General features: G+C 36.5%; 1 protein-coding gene across 6 annotated transcripts in view; it reads right to left on the bottom strand.

Annotated features, from left to right (window-relative positions):
- The window catches only part of FOXP1 (forkhead box P1), a 361,699-nt gene that overhangs the window by 200,585 nt on the left and 143,545 nt on the right, over positions 1–17,569 (bottom strand). For 4 of the 6 annotated variants that reach the window (XM_039851676.1, XM_039851681.1, XM_039851680.1 and 1 more), the window contains exon 3: positions 14,774–14,958. In XM_039851676.1, coding sequence (XP_039707610.1) covers positions 14,774–14,947 — 174 coding nt within the window. In that variant the 5' untranslated portion in view covers positions 14,948–14,958. Of the gene's footprint in view, positions 1–14,773; positions 14,961–17,569 lie in introns of those variants that run through there. The other 2 variants (XM_039851678.1, XM_039851679.1) reach the window with 2 other exon arrangements.

The raw sequence follows: 17,569 nt of genomic DNA, 5'->3' as shown, positions 1-17,569 counted from the left end.
TTTTTTATTACAGTTGACTTTTAATATTATTTAATGTTAGTTTCAGATGTATAGCATAGTGGTTAGACATTTATATAATTTACAAAGTGATCCCACCGACAAGACTAGTACCCACCTGGCAGTCTACACACTTATCACAGTATTACTTACTATATTCCCTATGCTGTAGTTTACATCCCCACGACTATTTTGTAACTACCAATTTGTACTTCTTAATCCCTTCATCTTTTTCATGCAGCTCCCCAGCTCCCCACCAGCTATTTGTTTATCTATAAAATTCCATAGTGGGTACAGGAATAGGGGTATGTAAAACTGTGAAAGTGTGATTAAATAAAAAAGAGCTAATGTCCACCAAAATGTCAACAGTTATCTCTGTTGTCTCCGTAAAATGAGATTACAAGCGGTATAGTTTCTTTTTTCTCTGCTTTCTTAGCTTCATCTTCTAATCTTTCTACAATGAACATGTAATTAATTGTGCAGTAGAAAATGCAAAATTATTTGGTATTCAACTTTCAATTGAAAACATCTGAACTACACCCAAGCCTTGCAGGGAGCCAATACTGAGGACTTCACTCTTGGCATTGGCACATGGGGTATTTTGTAGGCACTGGGAGAGTTGTGACTGTCTCAGCACCTCCTCCAGCACATTCAGCAGCCATTCCCTAATTATTCCTCATTCTCTCTGCCAATATTTTATGGGAGTTTCACAAAATGCACCTATAGCTACTTATACTCACAAATTGGAGGACCTTCTAAAATACTGGCTTAAAAAAAAAATCGACTTTATTTTTTCTGTTTTTAATTCTTCAGAAACTTCCTCAGCCTTTATAAGAATCAAAAATTATCTCAGACTGGAACCTGAAAAGGGGAGCTTGCCAGACAATAGCCTAGGGAAGCTATTGGTTATGTGTAATATGTAATTATTTGCTAACCTGGTTCTAGGTACCAGTCCCATGGAAATTATAGAGGGAGGGCAGCAAGGAGCATTGAGACATAAAAATCACTGCCATGTGTGAAAACTTAGATGTTAAAAAAGAAAATGCAGGCATAAGAATTTAGCCAGAAAAAAAATAGACATGCCAATAAAAAAGCTGCTTCTTAAAATTTGGCTGGCAGTGTCCTCCCCCTCCCCAATGGATACTCTTAGTAAAGAAAACATGGTAGATTTTTTTTCTCCCTTGCCTGTATTTGATTTCCAATTAAAATTAAATATAAACTGAAATGCCACCTGGATTTTAGCAAAATCCAATCCCCACCCTCCACCCCTCCTTTTTCTTAAAAGAACCTGGGCTTACATATACAAACATTTTGCTAAATGACCCATGGCAAATTGCGTAATGCCAGTAAAAGTTGTGTTTTTTAAGTTATGAGCCCCAAAGATTTTATCTGAAATAAAACCCTGATTCAATTCAGATTCTGGAGGCAAGCTGTGTCCTTAACTCTGCCTCTAAATTTAAAACATTTGTGTGTGGGGCCCCTTCAGTAATGTTGCTAGTAGGTAAGAAGGAGAAATTCTGTATTTATTAGGATATGGGTTTTCTTTTCTAAAATGGTAAATTGGGGCACTAATTGCCTATAAGAACCTATTCTCTGCAGTCTTCATATAGAGGTCAGTTTTTAAATGAAGAGTTTGACTGTCATTTCAATTAAGCATCCCTATTTCAATCGATCAGATCAATGAAGGAAGACATAAGAATTCCCATATTCATAAGTAAGTGTTCTCCTTGAGGGTCTCCAACATGAATGTCTATAGTGCGCCATGGTGATTGGATTTCAATATACATTGGGTGGAGTAGGCTAAAGAATGGAACAGTACTGAAAAACATCTCAGTTCTCTCCTGGCCTCTACCACTGGGTCTCTCTAAAACTTCAGCCACGTGGATTCTCTGTCCTTAAAAGATGCTGAGTAAGGACAATAACAGTACCCCGAGCCTTTTAAAGGGCTGATCACTGTGCTAAGGCCTTTATGTATATTACTTAATGTGTTCATCACACAAACCTTCTCTAGAAATTACCTCTACTGTCCCATTTTACAGACACAAAAAGTAAGGCTCAGATTGGCATAACTTGCCCAACTTCATTCAAGCAGCAAATGCTGGAGGTGAGAAACCCTTGTCAGTAGGATCCATAAAGTCTCGACTGAAACGTTCCTCCTGCCTTTTCTAGTTCCCTAAGTCAGTGAAATAAGTCTCTAGGGGAAACTGCATGCACTGGGCAAGCAACTAAGTATATCTACATATGACTGTCAATACAATGCACACTGAAGTCCACATAGACAGGGAAGAAACCTGGAATGGGGAGCAGTGGAGAAAATCTAAGGAAACAAGTGCATTTTTTTCCACCTATACTCTCTTTTTATTGACAAAAGATTGTTTTTGTCACAAATTGATGATGTTAGAGAATGATGGTGAGTGGTTGTCTATTATGATGGTGGGAGCACCTAGACGTTTGGAAGCTCTGTGGAGAAACAGAACTAGGGAGCAGATGAGTGGTAGCTGAACACATAACATGTTATAGAAGAAAATCTTATAACCATGAAAATTTTATCCCTTGTTTTTGTGAAAAATTATCATCTATCTAAATCTTGCTCAAGGGGCAGCTATTGTCTGCCATTTATATACATCTCATAAAAGTTTTCAAACTTTTCTCAAATGGTATGAATGTGAATTATAATAATAATGTTTAATCATAAAGGCAATAAATGTTATTGTAGAAATTTTAGAATATACAGAAAAGTATGAAGTATACAAAATAAACTATAACATACAAAATTAATATTAACATACAAAAATATTAACATACAAAATAATAACATTTTTACACACTTTTTCAGGGTCCCCTCATATATTATTATGATAATTTGTTATTAAATATTCTATAATAGTGTTATTCTTAATGGGTAGCCATTATTACCTCAAAATTATATGCAACCATTTGCTTAACCTTTCTTCTAACATCAGAGATTTAGGTTCTTTTTTATTTTTCATATTATAAATACTACTGCAATGAACACTGCAGGTGAAAATCTTTCTCTATGCCTCACATTATTTCTATAGGTTAAATCTTAGTTAATTATGATGATTAAGATAAGAATAACAATAGCTAATACTTACAGACCTTTTACTATCTGCTGTACAATCTTCTAAGCATTTTATATTATACTCAGAATATTAAATGCTAATATTATCCCCCATTTGATAGATGTATAAACTGAGGCACAGAGAAATTGATCTGCACAATTCCCCAACTAGTAAGTAGCAGAGCCATGACTCAGACTGAATAGGCTGGCTCCACTGCCTATGTTTTTAGACACTCCGCCTTTATGAGTGGTTATCAAAGTGTGATCCTCCAAACAGTAGCAGAAAATGGGTGAAAAGTATCAGAAATGCAAACTATTGGACCCAACCCCAGATGCTACAGAATCAAGTACTCTGAGAGTAGGTCCAGAAATCGGTGTTTTAAGTTGACCTCCAGACAATTCCAAATACACACAAAAGTTGGAGACCCCTGTTCAATGCTACATAACCTCTCAGTACAAATGGACCCCTGAATCAAAGGGTGCGACTATTTTAAGCCTCTTGATGCCCAGTGCCAAAGTAGCCACAGATGGGCTACACAAACTTACACTCCCATCAGCCACATAAGGGAGTGCCAGTGCAGTGTGCACCATTTCTTATAATCTTTGCCGATTTAGTCAAAGATCTTCTAACTAGTTTATAGGGCTCTTTAGTTAGAAGAGTTCAAAAGTGTGTAAACCTGGTGATCACATTTGAATAGATATAAAATGGCTTAGAATCTGAACAGAGTGCTTTATATGACCTTACTTTCCACAGACTAAGATATCCACGGACTAATCCAGGGACACACTGGGAAGCTACTCATCAGATAACATACTTACAAACAGAACTAAGCAGGAATGTAAGAAAAGAAGTAAGGCAGAAGAAAATAGAAGGCCAATGCATTCCCTATGAAAGACTGTCAATTCATAAATAGCCAGACTGAGCAAATGTCTTCAAAATTTGACAAATATCTTAAAATCACGTATTACAATTTTAATTGTTCTAGCTATATAATAAATACTGACAAATTAGCTAAAATTTAATATAAAAGTATGTGAAATATGGACGCCATCAACCAAATGACTGGCCTTGTCAGCCTGCATCTAATCTCTGGAAATCAGACACTCAACTCAAGCAATGGTCTGTATAAACAGATAGGCCCTGACCATTTCCTGGAGACCAATAAACTCATATTCTGGCGTCCAGCATAAAAAGACCTCTACTCACCATATATCTCGTCATTCCATAGTAGAAATCCACTCTTTCTTATCCTAAAATTAAAAGTGGCAAAATGGCAGAGACACATCTCTTAGGCACTTAATATCTAAGTCATAAGCCATACAGCTCAGTCCATACCTCTATCTATCATCTCCTGATTAAAAGGGCTAAACTAAAGCAGCAAATATGAACATACTGAATCAATGTTTCCTAAATTTTACCATAGTCTTTACAAATCCTACCAACACAGACACAAATAAACCTCCTCTCTGGGTAACTGAAGAGTTATTGCTTAAATCACTCATCTGTCGATTAGTCATACACATCTTTTATAGCTTGTCGTCATTTGCTTTAAAACTTTTATTGATATTTAATGAATTTGTTTATTATGTCTTGAGATAGTCAGGATATTTCTTTGTATTTTCTAGCCAACCATGGGACCATGAACATAGGATATACTACATTTTTTTTTATGTTAATTTTCCTTGATAATTGAACCATAGCCAAGGACATTGGCCCTTGAGTGACTCACTCAGTGGTCAACATCCATTTCTTTGGTAGGCTAACAGATTGTTTTTCTAACCACCAATGATGCCAACACTTTTAATTTGTAAGATACATTCAATTAAATGGTCAGAAAGAAACTCTGCAGGTATAAAGAAACCTACAAGTTAAGTTACCATCCCAGAAAATGCAAAACAAAGTCTTAAATTGTGATAATTTTTTGAGGAATAGTTTAGAAAAGAATGATTAATTATCCCTTCGTTTTACCACTATAAAGCAAGAGTCAAAGGTTCTAGAAGGCGAGTCTTGCCACATCTGCAATTTACTAATCCAGGGGTCAAAAACTTAAAAAAAAAAAAAAAATTAAAAAATTTTCGATTATAGTTGACATACAATATTAGCTTAGTTTCAGGTGTATAACATAGTTATTAATCACTTATATAACTTATGAAGTGATCACCCAGATAAACCTAGTACCCATCGGATACCATATATAGTTATTACAATATTACTGACTACATTCCCTATGCTATACTTTACATCTCTGTGACTGTTTTTATAACTGCTCATTTGTACTTCTTAATTCCTTCACTTACTTTCACCCAGTCCTCCAACTCCCTCTCCCATCTGGAAACCATCAAAATGTTCTCTGTACCTATGAGTTTTTAACAAATCTTTCTGTAAAGGACCAGATAAGTATTTTAGGCTTTGTGAGCCATACATTTTCTGTTGCGACAACTCACCTCAGCTATGTTAGGAAGACAGCAGTTTTAGATAATAGTAAAAAAGTGGGTGTGGGTGGGTTTCGATATAACCTTTACATATATAAAAAAAATAGGTGGAAGGACAAATTTGGCCAGATTCAGCCTTCTGGCTCAGTTCACCAATCCCTGGTATAGTCTGCAGGCTTAATACAGTCAGTGCTTTGTACCTAGAATCTACCCAATGAAGGTACTAAGAGAATGGGTTAGATGAGTTTAAAATTATTTCCAGAATGCTATCTTGACAACTGTAAATGCGAATCACTATTGCAGAATATAATCTTGACAATTATAAACATGATTACCACATACTCAGCTTATGCATGATGCTTTCCCCTTTTAAAACATATTAATGACACAGTAAAGTCTCCATATAAATGTAGATGCATACACATATATTATACAGCACAAAGTTTGTGTTTTTTAGACAAGCATAAATCTAATGAGATAATCAGAAGATCCTAATAAAAATGCGTGTTGTAAAGTCATTTTCACTTAGTCCTTTTGGATGTTGAATTCCCATTGAATTGAAATGGAAATATCACAAGTAGGGGGGAAAAATGAGGCAAGGTAAGCAATATTATCACCGTATTATTTATCATACACATTAGGACTCAAAATAGTCAGGAAAGAATGAGCATTATGTCATTCTCTCCTAGTCTTTAACCTTGCAAAAGGTTGTTGAGTTCGTAGAGAGGATAACAAGAGTCAATACAAGAGGCTATAAAAATGGAACTACTTCTTATCATGCAACCTTGAAAAATTAATACTTAATAATTATAATAACAAGAGGCTACTTTTGCCTTATTTTAGAATGTTATCTATTATTTTATTAAATTTTTCCAAAACTCTTTCTTCCTTTGACTCTGAGCAGCATGGCTCTGCTGTTGAAAAGCAAAAGACATTTTACGCACAATTTTCCCTCTACTAGAAAGAGGTATATTGTGCCCTTCAGTGAACATAAAATTGATATTATCATCTCTTAGTTTATATCTCACTACTTAACCTTCAGATTAAAAGTTATTGGATTTGAATGACTAAGAAGACATCATGTCACCTTCCCTTCAATGTGGAGAGAGGGGAGTTGGAAAGGAAAGAAGGTACAGTGATAAAAACAGTGATAAAAACAGGGATTTTGGATCAGCTGACACTATCCCTCTTATGACAAGTGACTATGATACTGACAATTCCTTAGAGTTGTATGGATGATAAATCGCGTAATAAATGGTCTACTTTAAGGAACTTTGCTAAAGATGAATCTGCGTTAGGAAGTTAATTTTATTTTGGGTAGAGTCTAAAAAGAGCGGTCTAAAAATAGGCATAAAAGAGTTAATTCAAGGAGAGCCTTAGGGTTATTTAGATACTGGAAAATATCCTCTCAGAAGGATTAAAGGGAACAGATCTCCCTTCCCAATGCCTCTATGGAGGGCTCAACTCAAACATACAAACAAGGCCTTGACATCCCTAAAGCAGTTTAATCTATACCTTGTAAATGAGTCTTCCAATAGCACCGACTGTTTCATAATTACGCATTGTATTTTCTAACAAAAGAAACACAACACGCACCCCTTCACCTTAAAAAACAAATTCATTCTAAGAGGCTGTGTCAATATGAAACAAAGGCTTTATCGAAGATCTAACATCGCAGTTTTGTTCTCTAAAAGGGATAAGTCCACTCCATGATCGATAGGAACTCACACGGTTTGTTGGCACTTCCCGCGTGACTTTTGGAAGATATGCTCATTAGTAACTGGAAAAGGCTGAAGGGAAAATACTGGATAACTTTAATCTGAATCAACGTACATACATACAATTAAAATAGTGAGTTTTAGTGATATAAGAGGGTGTCCTTTCTTTAAACAGCCTTTCAAAAAAGGGCTTTCCAAAATAAGTCCATCCTTTATTTACAAATTATGTTTGTGCTTTCTTTATCATATCACAATAACTTCAACTAGTGACAGGTAAAAGAGAGACTTGGTTCTCCTGCTAAGGCCCTTCTTTTTTGGTTCGTGATGCCACCACTTCGCTAATCATTCGGGTTAGATATCCTGAATCATACTTTATAAGTCTCACTCCCCGATGTTCTCACATCTCCTAATTCAAAAGGCCCCATTGATTTTCCAGTACTCCCCTCAGCAGTCATTCTTGATCCAGGCCTTTCTTCCTCTTCCTATTTCATCCATTCACAAAGAGTCTGTCCCATAACTTGCTCCATGGCAGATCTTGTGCTCTGTGTTGAATATCATGAAATGAGAAAGGCCCATCCCTGCCTTTATGGGCCTTACAGTTGACCAAGGGACTCAAATGTAGTTGGAGAAATGCAGGGAGCAAGGGTAGTCAACAACGGGGTACCCTCAATTAAATGAGGTGAGGGTCACCCCATTACTAAATTCCAGACCAACTGCAATAACCTTGTCACTGCTATTAATTTCTCAGATAACTCTCCTTCTAAGCTAGGCCAGGTCCAACCTTCTAATTAACTTTCAGTACACCTCCTCTTATGTGGCCTTTCTTCTCTGCTTTGAAACTTCCCTTGGCTTAAAAACTCAAGCCTCCCACAAGCTTAACCCAATTTACCTTTCAACCACCTTCCCATTGCTCCATAGTTTCTCTTTAGGCTGTAGCCAAATAAACTCCAAGTTATCCTCCCATGCTTTCCCAGCACCTCACACATCAGTTTGGTCCCCATATCTACTTACACATAGGCATACACAACAAATATCAGTTGAATGAAAGAATATGCAAACAAAGGAATAAATTAACCAAAGCTAGGGAACGAAATTCATACATGTTTTCCAGTGTAGAATATTTATTAGCTCACTTGGAACAAAGCAGAGATTAGGCCAGTATGTGAAACTCTCTTTACCACATTTTCTTCTGAGAGAAGGAAAAAAATGTGGTTGAATTTCTCTGAACCAAATCAAACACAGTATTTAGCAAAGGGTCTCTGGAATGTTACAAGTAACACTTCATAATTACAATAGATTTGAGTTCAAAGACCAAGTGATGAAAAGAAACTTTCTAATATGGGGTTCAATTCCCTATATAAACTTCCTTTCTGTGGCTCCATCTACCACTTGAATTTATATTGCTATTCTACTTTGTCATAAAAGCAGTCACCTTGTAACCCTTTTTATCAAGTAATCTATGCACTACCTAAAAGTACACTAGACTCCATCAGGCGAGCTATAGGTTTACATTACACAAACATACCAATTCTGCCTGCTCAGCACTAGTTGTCAATAAAAGCGAGCAGTTGCAAAACAGCAAAGTAGGTTCCGTGCCTTCAGAGAACAGATAGGAGCCTGCCAGTTTTGCAAAACAAACTCTTTGCAATCACCAAAGCTAATCTGTCAACAAATTACCATTAAAGTCATACCTCCTAAAAGTTCAAAAAGAGATTTCTGATTAGACGAGAGATAGGAAATATTTTTTTTATTATTATTATTATTAGCTCACAGGTCAAGGCTTAAAATTACTTTGTCACAGCAGCAACGCTTTTGCTTAAAGTCAAGAGGGTAGACTTCACTCATAATGAAATGTGGCATCTGAGTTTCTATTACCATGCTCCTTTACGTACGTGGCTCTTTTTTCTTTTTTGTTTCCTGTGCCATCTTAATTTTCAGTGGACAGATTAATGACACACAACTGTTTAGCAATCAAAACTTGAAAGAATTTCATTCAAGGCTCACATCACATGTTACATGAATCTCTGACAACAATATGTGGATGGAAGGCAGGTCTAAACTAACAGAGTAGAGAACTAAGTTTAGCATCCAGGGTGAAATCTGCCTTTACCAGAAACAGCCACAAAAGGAATTGAGAAAAGTGGGAATTTGTTATTGTTGTGGCTGCTTTTTCATTATTTGTCAGAATTATCTGAATTCCTATCTCAGTTTTGTGTCAGTTTGTTTATATCGTTTTTGCTAACGTTTTGGTGGCAATGACTCCCACAGAATAGTTTTGCCCATCAATATTTTCAATGACATTTTAACGTCGTCTCCAAAAAAGAGTATATCTTAGCAGAGCAATTCCTTTAAAATTACAGCTTTCCTCCTACCTGTGGAGGAAAGTTTTAGCTTCTATCACAGTGCCTGGCCCCATGAGGGCACTTGATAAATATTAATAATATCTTTTCCTACAATCTCTTCCGGAAGCTTCCCTTTTAGGACACAAATATGCTGACCATCTTTTTCCTTCCCCATAGGATCAAAAGACCCTCTTTTCAGATATGGTCCCTGGCAGCTACAATGAGAAAGGCCACTTGAGGGCATTCCTAACAAAGTTCATAAGCAACCTTTTTCAAAGAAAAAAAAAGCAAAGCTGAATTACCTATTGCTACCCAGTCTTAAGTATGTATCTATAAGATCCACCACACTTAATCACTTGGGCCTCTCTCTATAGAGTGAGAAACAAGGCAAAAGATGGCCACTGGACTTGAGTATGGTTCTCCTTAGGAATGTGGGTAAGAATGAGAAGCAAAGGGATGGCTCCTTTCACATAAGCTTACTGCCCATCCAAACACTGACAGCTATTTCTTCCAGGCATTGTTTTTCACAGAGGCAATTAAAGTTGGAAATTTTGGCAGAACAACTTCCCTCTTCTGCTCAATACCTACTAGTAATTTCAGTGACAAAAACTAAATGAAGGAATTTATTGTGCCATTTTAAAAAAAGAGGAGAATTTTAAATTTTTGTGTACTGAATTATACTAAAACATTGACATTTCGGTCATTACAATTCCATTTCTCACATTCAGAGAACCGCAGGATATACACTCATGATTCCCCCAGCCTCCTCTGGCAGTGTATTTCTACATTCCCTTTGAATGTACATAACTAGACTTTCCTGAGTCCTACCACACTCATCCTATTTCTCTGAGCTTCTCTGGTCCTGTGTAATGACTAATCTTTCACCTCCTTCAAGAGCTCATCGGCAAGACTCAACCCAATAAGTCTTCCTTCTTCCCTTTCATGATTTTTCAGAAGCTCCCTATTCTTTCCACCTCTCTTCATCTCCTGAACAGTCATTCGACATTTTGTCTCTTTCTTCTACATGATTAACATGAAACAAATACCACTATCTTTTGGGCTAAAAGGTCCAGTACCTTAAACCAAATGTCAAAGAAGCTATATGAAGTAAATATGTCAATTATCTACACACACTAAATAATGCATGTTCAAATTCCATATATAGTTTCTTCTTTTGTCTTTCTCACGGATTATCTCTAAACTGCCCCCCCTCACATAAAATGATAGCCACACCTCAACACCACAGTAACTAAAGCTCTCCCTATACTGATTTGCAGACAATAAAATTGCCAGGTAGTACTAAAAAAACCCAAAAAACAAAAACCAAACAAAAAAAAAACAAACCCCAAAACCCATCATTAAATGGAATGTTGTTAAAAAATAGCTGTTTTATTTAACAGCTATTCATTTTTATTGAATAAACATTTTCTAGTATGCATTCTGTTAATTGACCTGACAGCATATGCTGTATATGGAGAAACTTCTAAACATTATGCTCTATGTAATATGCTTATCTGAAAAAGCTCTCATTTGCAGCAATATGGAAATAAAATTCTGCTTTCTAAAATTCAAGACTTTTAAAATGCATTAATCCACACAGTTTATGAAATTGCTCTGGACATTTTAAAATCCTTTCTTTAAGACAAAAACTTTAGTAATTGGTAATAGTATTTGTTGCTGAGTTTCATAAATGGAGTAGTGCATATCCAATATAGAACTTTTACAGGCCTAGAAATGGGGCAGGCATAATAGGAAATAAAAAGCAGTTATGGTATCGGGTAAAGAATTACTCGATGCCTAAAAGAAAATGTTCGGAAACTCTATCAAATTATATTATTAGAAAACTATTGTTGTAATAGTTTCATGGCCTAGATATAGGTAGAGTTGAAACATTACAGAAATAATAAATGCAATTAGTTTGAGGAAGGAAGACAGTTTGTGAGTACGTTGGTGGGCTCCTCCAGCTAATGGCAGCACCTCTCCTTGGCTGATGGATTTTGAGTGATGATGGCATCTTCCAGACCAGAATCACCAACTCTACTGCCTAGAGGGCACAAATGGGCAAGGCTGCTGGGTGGGAACTAGGACCAACCCAAGGGATGCAGGCTCCCTGACTTAAGTAGCAATTCATCTCCCAATGGTTGTTGCCCTTGTAGGAATACTGATCCGGGGTGAGCAGATCTGATTTTTTAAGAGAAGATGATATAGCCAGATTTGCCTCATTGTCTAAGTTATCAACTATGTAATTTTTTAAAACACAGTTCTATTTGGATGTGGTTTAGTCATTCTATAGATCAAACACAGGAGAGAAGTCATTCCACAGTGAATCTTTGGGAAAATTCTCCATTCTGAAAGGGCACATGCTATCATTTGTAAATCTTTGGTAACATGGACCAAACATGGAAAGGCTTCGATTTATTTATTTTAAATCCTGGCAATAGGTAAAAATGCTTCCTATGTCATCAATTGTACTGGTGCAACTGGAAAATCTTATAACATTCAGTTTCACAGACAGCATAATTAACTCGTTTTTATATCAAGCCCTTTTAAGCCAGATCTTTTTGTTCCATGGACTTCTAACATATTTTACAGTTCTAATTCTCTTCCACTGTCCTACATTAATCAAAGCTATAACCCCTGTTGTCTTTGTACTACAGAATCAGAATGTGCCCCTGGCGAGGAATGGGGGAAAAGTCAACAGGAATTAAATTTCAGTGCAACTGTTTACTCAACTGTGGCCTGCAGTTATTGAAATTTTATCCGTGGTTTTGTGTGACTACCGCAGTAATGAATTCAGCATGGCTGTGATTTTCTCACTGCTGGTATTCTCACTTCAAGTAAAAACCTGTAGAATAAAAATGACAAAAACGACCCAAGTCCATCACGTTGATGCTCAGATTTCTCCAAACTGTTTAATTGTTGCAGTTTTCAATTTGGAAGACAAGCCTGATAACTCTAGTCCTATGAAACTTTTTGAATCCTGTAGTTTTTTTTTGTCTTATTTCAACTACAGGCTTTCTTTTCCCCCCAACAACCTGTTAAAAGCCTCATCACACACTAAGGGGAGTCAAACAGCTGTCAGTATTTTATTTTAAAAGACCGAAAAAGGCCGGCCAACCACAATACGTGAGGTTTGAGCCACAAAGATAGACCCACTGCTTTCTTTCTTCCTAAAACTTATCGATGGAAAACAAACAAATATTTTATTAAAATATTCAAAAAGAGTTCTGAAGTACAATCAAAAGATATTGACCTTGATATCAATAACTCATAACAATATATTTTCCAAAGTGGTCACAGCCGGAATAAAGAGGGGAGATGTGAATAATTCTGCTACTGATGCTTTTTAAGGAAGATGTTGTTAAAATGCACTTTTATAACTTAACTTTCTTCTGTAAGGTGTGTCATTGCTGTTAATGGAGTAGTGTGGTGTGTGTGTGTGTGTGTGTGTGTGTGTGTGTGTGTGTGAGAGAGAGATATGACCTATTACTCCTTTGAGACAGTGAATGATTCTCTGTTCTTGAAATAAAATACAGAAGTTAATTTTCCATTTATTTAATTGACGTACTCTAAATACTAAGTACTTGGGGTTTATACCACATTGGTCATTAGCCCCACCTCAACTACTCCATTAAGAAACAGTTGAGTTTGGCCTCTACGGTAAGGACAAAGAAAATGGCACTCTAAAATACCATTTATTCTCAAAATAAACCATAAATATCTGGAAACACCACATGAGCAAATATGTTGATACCCTTCTACCACTTACTGATAGGTTTTGGTTAAAAATCTCATTGGTTAGAATTAGGCCATTCGTACTAACTTAAATGCACATTGTTTATACACAACATACCTCGTAAATTCTAGCCCAAGGTGCAGATTCAGACAGGTGTGGGCTGCCAATGAATGAGACATTAAATCACTTAAACATAGTCCTCTGAATTAAGACCTTAGCTTGTCTTAGTTTCTTTCTCTCTGACAGGTTCTATTGTCTCACGTTGGTTCCACTAATTTCTAACAGACTAACGATCTAATAATCCCTTATATTTTAAAAAATTCTTAGCAAAAAGAAAATAAAATATACTTTAGAGCCTGCCAAAGGCTATATCCCTAAGATACAAACAGATTCCCTTTGCTTCTCTGATACAGATTCCAAGAAAACGTTTGAGATTTGCAGTTCTACTCCCTCACTCCCCAACAACTTGTTTCTTTCAGAAAGGCTCAAAGATGCATCATTCTTTTTTTCACCTTTTACCAAGTGGCACCATAACGATGTATTGAACAAATGAATCAAAGACTAACATGGAACAAAAACCATCCATTATCATTAACAAAAACTAATAATATAACCTGATTCCAAGAGAGTTTAGAAAACAATGCCTGCCTTCAGGCAAATGCTATTTACATATTTGAATTTTCATCAACAATTTGGCCACACAACACCATTTTCTGGGTCACCTTTACCTCTCAAAATATTTTATCTGTTACTCACAGGTACCCACTTACATGCCTACAAAATAATATAACAGGAATGAGTGTGTCCCAATTCATGTGCATTCTCGGGAGCCACTAAGTAGAGATAATATAAAACATTAATAGGATTTAGCCACATCTCAACAGCCGTATGTATGTAAGAAACATATGTAAGTGGCCCATACCTCTAAATTCCTACAGGTAGCAGGAAGCAATTTCTTACACTGATGCCTGTGTTATTGCTGTTTTCGCTGTTAGTTACCCAATTCTGCCTGTATTTCCATTTGTTTCTCCTCTCCTTTTCACCTACTCTTTTCTCTCTTCTATCCTTTTTTATTTTTATCTCTTATACTTTCCTTATTGTTTCCTTCTTCATAAGGTTTAGAAGTCAGTTCTCTCTTTTTTTAAATTAAAGCATTGTATACTATTTCTCCAAAGGTTAATTTTATTCCAAGTAGTTAAACTTTAGGCTGACATACTGGGAGCTGGGAGGGAGTGGTCAGAGTTCCACTCAATCCCATTCTCAACAACCACTCCCCAAGAGTGGGTTTTGAAGACTTCCAAATCCCAAAGGCTTGCGAATTAGTCTCTTAAGCCAATCAGCGGGACCCGAAAAGATGCTGCTTACAGTCAGATGGAGAGTCAAGTAAGCATAAAAAATTCACAGTGGTTAAGTGTCAAATCATTGGCATGGACCACACTCCACGCTTGACTCCGGAGCACAGTACCTGCTGCTGCTGCACGTGGGCCAGATCGGCCGCCCCAACGTCCACGGCTGGCGTCTCTCCGTTGGACCGCCCTTCCCGAAGACTGCCACACTCTAATAAATGGTTGCCACTGCTCGACCCATTCTGGATGGCTGAACCGTTGCTTTTTGTCTCAGGCCCAGATTCTTGCATCATGACTCAAAAACCTGATAGAAGGATTTTCAGGAGGGAGCGGGGGAGAAAGGAAAAAGGAAAAAAGCAGCTGTTAAAACAGTTGTTGCACGTAAGGAGAAGGGCCCTGCTTTAAATGTTGCCAAAAATCTGTAAACAGTTGTCATTTTCTTTCACTCAGTTTATCCCCGTTAGTGGTCCAGTCCACTAGTTTTTTAGTATGGAACTGTCGGTCCAAATCCAAGTTTTATTAGTAATGTTAAATATGTTATCTTTTCCTCTTGGAAAAAAATAAATATTTCAGGTGAACCTAGAATTTATAATTAAATTTCCATAATCATATCTTGATATTTTGCCTGAAAACCAGTAAGTCATTCTATATAGGATATTAGGTACAACATTAAATTTTAGTGTATGGAGACTCCACGTGGTGATGACATTCTTAGGGAAAAACTCTCCAACTTAAGTTTATCAAGAGATGACACACATTGCCAGGAGGCCCCTGAGGTAATTTGTGATGAAAACACTGACAGTCAAAAACCAAAAAAAATCTTAAAGATTTGTACTCCTCAGTATTACTCAGGTACTGAAACTCTTCAAAAGTGGCCATTCTAAGATAGGCCACTTTTAGAGAGGAAAAACAAGCCTCCATTTTTCAGAAGCTAAATGAATCTAGACTTTGATCTTTGTCTTCCACTTAAAATAGTCTTGAAAATCGCATTCAAAGTTACATGTTTCTCATGTTGGATTACTAACCATTAATTTGGCTTGAAAGGTCTGGGCCTTCTTATATTTCTTTTGGAGAAAATCTTGCCCAGGCAGACCAAAAAAATGCCTGAATTTGAAAGTACTAAACATCTAATAATAACAATTATAATGATAATTATATAATGATATATGTAAATATAGCCCAAGATAAGTAGCTAGAGAATATCACCTGCACAAATACATTTCACATTCCATTTTGTTATACTCTGTAGGTACAAAACTATTAACCAAGGGAGCCAATTCAGCTCTTGGTAAAGGCGTCCAATTATGACAAAAGACATAATATTTGCTAATGTCAACTGTTACCATCTATTTAGCACCAGTGTTGTGCCAGGCCCTTTTGCAGGTGATTTCCAGACATTCTCCCATTTACTTCTGAAGACAATTGCTATCTCCAGTTTGCAGGTGAGAAAACTAGGCTCCAGGGGAGTTGTTTTAATTTGCCCAACATGTATCACAGCTAAGAATGGTGGAATCAGAATTGGAACAAGTTCAGTCTCATGTCACAGCTCTTAACCACGTGTTTTCTTAAAGTTGAGGTACCGTGAGGACTAAACAACGAAAAACGATGATCCATACTCCAAGTTCGTACAGTAGGAACTCAAAAAGGAAAAACAACAGAAGCTAAAGGAAGTTGACAATTCAAACACAAAAGCCGAGATATGCTTGAATTATGAAAACTTTGATGTGAAATACCAATCACAGATAAAAGGTCAGATAAAATGGAAAGACATATGTACAACCAGTGCTACAGATTTCTCCCCCACACATGAAATAGGTGACAACATGGAAATTTAAATACTTTGGACATTTAAGACAAGGTTGACTTTTTGCTAGAAATTGGTTTAAGTCTCTTTCCTATAAGCTTCTTCTATAGACAAAAACAAATGGAAGAATTAAAAACAGAAAAATGCACATCTTTCTTCATTTCCTTTAGTGCATACTATGATCCAGCTTGAGTACAAACTTCATAGACCCAGAAGATATATTCTTTAAAGTTAATCCAATACTGAAGGGATTAAGAATGGCATTTTTTGTTAACAGGTGGGAAACAAACTCAGAAGCAACAGCTGATTCACTCTTACTTCTTTAGATTAAACTTTCCAGTAATTATAGTCCTTTAAAAACTGCATTCATAGCCTTACGGTCTGCAGAGTAAAGAATCTATCAAAAAAAAAAAAAAAAAAAAAAAAAAAAAAAAAAAAACTAAAACTTTTTCTAAGATACAGAAACCAGGCAATGCAAGTATCTTGTTCATCACCGAAAAAGGCCATCAAGTTGTGAAATCTGGGTATTTCTTTTTCCAATGTCTGAGTTTCTGTTCCACAAACTTGAACATTTGTACAGAAGCTAAGGAAAAGACAGTGTATAGGTATTTAATGAAGAGAATGGCTGTCTTAGAGTAGAAAACCCGCTGAATTATTATTATAAAACATGTAATAAGCATACCTAAAGAAAAAACAAAAATATTATTAAATATATGTACTTCTTACCTTCTGGAAAGCCTAACCATATCAGGGACTGGATCCCCAAAAGACAAAAAATGTTGCCTATACATAAAATCTATACCTGTCCTCAGAATGAAGTATAGTTAGCCAAATATCCTGCCTTTGTGCAGCAGAGCTGCAGGTTGAGTGTGGCTTTCAAACCATGTGACCATCGGGACTTCAGACCTGAAAACAGGTGTCTAAGAGACTGGCTCTGTTTCTGTTGCCTAGGTTTGACACTATCGTAGTGAGTGGAGTAAGAACAATCTCCAATCCACAACTTGATGAGGAGGCTTTTTGCTCTGTGCAGTTCCAAAGAAGACTGCCAAGTTCTTCGATACAAGTTTTGCAGGCATCAAGCCAAGCAGCTTGGCTTGTGACTCGAGTTTGT

This window comes from Pteropus medius, unplaced genomic scaffold, assembly GCF_902729225.1.
Source record: "Pteropus medius unplaced genomic scaffold, Ma_sr-lr_union100, whole genome shotgun sequence".
In the NCBI taxonomy this organism is placed as follows: Eukaryota; Metazoa; Chordata; class Mammalia; order Chiroptera; family Pteropodidae; genus Pteropus; species Pteropus medius.
The sequence above is the reverse complement of the archived record's forward strand: the minus strand, read 5'-3'. Positions and strand labels throughout refer to the sequence as shown.